The sequence below is a fragment of the Vicia villosa genome, linkage group LG1, assembly GCF_029867415.1.
Source record: "Vicia villosa cultivar HV-30 ecotype Madison, WI linkage group LG1, Vvil1.0, whole genome shotgun sequence".
Lineage (NCBI taxonomy): Eukaryota > Viridiplantae > Streptophyta > Magnoliopsida > Fabales > Fabaceae > Vicia > Vicia villosa.
Window position 1 is genome coordinate 183,753,833 of NC_081180.1, and position 3,534 is coordinate 183,757,366.

The 3,534-nt window shown below is 32.1% G+C and overlaps 1 protein-coding gene across 1 annotated transcript; it reads left to right on the forward strand.

Moving 5' to 3' along the window:
- Positions 1-537: 537 nt before the first annotated feature.
- On the forward strand, positions 538-3,156 carry LOC131621051 (2-Cys peroxiredoxin BAS1, chloroplastic-like). The gene is made up of 7 exons (XM_058892261.1): positions 538-870; positions 1,327-1,401; positions 1,546-1,627; positions 1,711-1,790; positions 2,207-2,332; positions 2,662-2,775; positions 2,876-3,156. The coding sequence occupies exons 1-7, from the start codon at positions 667-669 to the stop codon at positions 2,990-2,992; spliced, it is 798 nt and encodes a 265-aa protein (XP_058748244.1). The 5' UTR covers positions 538-666; the 3' UTR covers positions 2,993-3,156.
- Positions 3,157-3,534: the final 378 nt, after the last annotated feature.

A 3,534-nucleotide genomic window follows, 5' to 3' on the forward strand; every position in this document is an offset into this window, starting at 1 on the left:
TTTAAAGAAATTTAAAAATAATTAGGAATATTAATTTCTATTTGTGAAATTTAATTTTTTTATGAAATTAAAAAAATAATTATGAAATTTTAATTTTTGTGAAATTTATTTTTTTTAAAGAAATTTAAAAAATAATTAAGAATATTAATTTTTTTTTGTGAAATTAATTTTTTTCTGAAATTTAAGAAATAATTAAGAATATTTAAATTTTGTTATTGTGAAATTTAAATTTTTTTATGAAATTTAAAAAATAATTAGGAATATTTATTTATTTTATTGTGAAATTTAAAAATATTTTTGAATATTTAAATTTATTTTTATGAAATTTAAAAAAATAATTATGAATTATAAATTTTTTTTTGATGGATGAATATCCCTCTATTAAAAATATGTAAATGGATTGAATTGAATTTTTAATAGATTGTTAATAGATTATTGGATTGGTTTGATCCATCCATTAACAATCTAATCCATATCAGGCCAATCCATCCATTTTGTAACCTAGATAAAAACCACAATTCTCAACCAACACTCTACTCTATGCCTGGTTTGTATCTCCACTTTTATCATTTTATCTCAACCCATTTCATTTCAACCTCGTAGTCACCGTTCCTCTTTTATTCCCATCACCCCAAACAAACCACATCACACCAAACAACACTCCCAATGGCATGCTCATCTACCACCTCTGCTTCTTCCCTCTTATCTCTAAACCCTAATTCATCACTCATCTCTCCCAAAAAACCTATTTCCACTCTCTCTATCCCTAATTCTCTCTCTAAACCCTTCTCACTCTCTTCACTCTCATCTTCTCGCCCCTCTCTTCTTCAACACTCTTCTCGTCGCAATTCATTCCTCGTTAATGCCTCTGTAAGTTCTTCCCCCAAGTTACTGTTGTTACTTTCACTTTGTTTATTGCTGTGTGTCTGAATTCTGAACATTTGTATGTTAAGTAAATATCAATTGATAATTGAATTCATAGATTATAGATATGCTAGTTGTTTGAGTATGTTATTTTAATTTGAGCTAGCTCTGCTTTAGTACATTTGGGTATTTTGAAGCATAAAGTATTGAAAGTTTGTAGTTTCTTCAATATATTTAGTTCATTTGCGTTTTGAGATTTTTTTTTCTTTAATCACTAAATCTTATTAAGAAAGATCTCGAGATTAACGATTTGGATAGAAACATGGTCCTTGATAAAACATTATGGCAATACTTGATCCATGTAGTCGACCCGACTTAGTGGGATAAGGCTTGATTGTTGTTGTGTAAACACTAAATCTTAGTCTGAGTATAGTCTTTAAATTTCCGGTTTGACCTTCGCAGAGTGGGCTTCCATTGGTTGGAAATGTAGCACCTGATTTTGAAGCAGAGGCTGTTTTTGATCAGGAGTTTATCAAGGTACGCTGCCACCAACCAAAGTGAATATGAATACTGATTCTTAATGGCTTGAAATGTTTTATTTAATTTGTTATTATTTGGTAATTTTTGAGTAATTGCTTTTGGATTTTTCATGTTTTATTGGCTAAAGCATTGTCATTCCAGGTCAAACTCTCTGACTATATTGGGAAGAAGTATGTTATCCTATTTTTCTACCCATTGGACTTCACCTTTGTTTGTCCAACAGGTTGGTTAGTCAGGTTGATCTAGTTGTGCAATTAAATTTCTTCCCATAACTTACTAACAATAAGATCTGCTACTTGAATGCAGAAATCACTGCTTTCAGTGACCGGCATGCAGAGTTTGATGCAATAAATACCGAGATTTTGGGTGTTTCAGTTGACAGTGTGGTAAGTTGGTTTACACTGTTGCTTTTATTATTACTCTTGATACTGTTTAAGGATTTATCTAGGAGGGATAAACCGTAAGGTTTAAGGTTCATACATATCATGTTTTCATGTCTCTGAATACTTGCTGAATTGAATAAGAGTATTGTCAGAGAGAATTGTTTTATAAATAATGGAAAAGGGAAAAATATGAATAGATCTTTCATTGAAACATTGATAATTGAATATTTCATTTGTTGGTCGACATGTGTAATGTGATTCATAGTAGTTGTAAACTAATGCACACAACCTTTAGAACACAAGGGTACTTTTACACGCTGAGTGCTGACTGACACCCTTAAACAAGGCTTTTGTGTTGAGTTTCATGCATTTGTTTATTAATTAGTGATGCTATTGTTATTTTTTGTTGGTGTGTTTAGTTCTCGCATCTTGCATGGGTTCAATCAGATAGAAAGTCAGGTGGCCTTGGTGACTTGAAATATCCTCTGGTTTCTGATATCACCAAATCTATATCGGAGTCTTACGGTGTTCTCATTCCCGATCAGGTATATTCTGACATGAAAATAGTGTTGTCTATGTATGGCTGAATTATAAATAAAGCAGCAATTGTATAGTTTTTCTATCGTATCATCTCGCTAAAGGAACTTAATAAGGGTATCCTCTCCCCTTTGTAGAATTTCTGAGTTATCTGCAATCCAATTGAATCAAGTTTTTATTTGGCTTAAGAAATTGAACTAGGATTTTGCTTTCCTTTCCCAACACATGTCCTTTATGCGCACATGTTTCAATATTCTCTGGAATGAAATTTACAATGCTTATCATTCAGTTATTCCGAACTTGTGTCATAATGTACCAAAAAAATCGAATGATGCAGGGAATTGCATTGAGAGGATTGTTCATTATCGACAAGGAAGGTGTTATTCAACATTCTACCATAAACAACTTGGGGATTGGTAGAAGTGTTGATGAGACAAAGAGAACACTCCAGGTGATTATACAATTAGTTAGGACCTCATGAAGATTAAACAATATTTCACCTAGTGCACAATTTCATTTCATTGTTCCTATGTTTTGCATTGGTCTTGCAGGCTCTGCAGTATGTACAAGAGAACCCAGATGAAGTTTGCCCCGCTGGATGGAAGCCTGGGGAGAAGTCCATGAAACCAGACCCCAAACTTAGCAAAGATTACTTTGCAGCGGTGTAATGTGTATATACCAATTAAGAGTAGCCACGCGTATCTGTATCAATTTGAGTTGTAAAAGAGTATCATGTAATAGTATTCGAACCACAAGATGGTAATAATTTTACGCCGGTGTATTGGATTTTGTATTGTACTATGTATTGATAATTTGCAATTTCTTTCGATTATGGTGTCTGAATGATCGTAATCGTTTGTGATGACTGAATGATCGTAATCGTTTGTGATGACTGGAGTTCCATGTCGCCTTCAATCCCTTGCAAAATGGGATAAAATTGGAAACGATTTCTTTAGTAAAATGAAATTTAGAAGCAAAATACTGACTGAAAATTAAGTTTGTAAGTATGAAAATTAAGTTTGAACAATAACCAAAAAATCTCAACAAAAGCAGTTTTTATGAATTCTTGAGCTCATTCAATTTTACATGTATCATGTATGTTTATCCTAGCAGTTCTACCAATAAGATAGATGTTGGAGCATAAATTGTGACCGAGTATCGTACAATTTTAGCTTCCTAGTAAATGAAAATAGATAGGAAAATTCTTAAT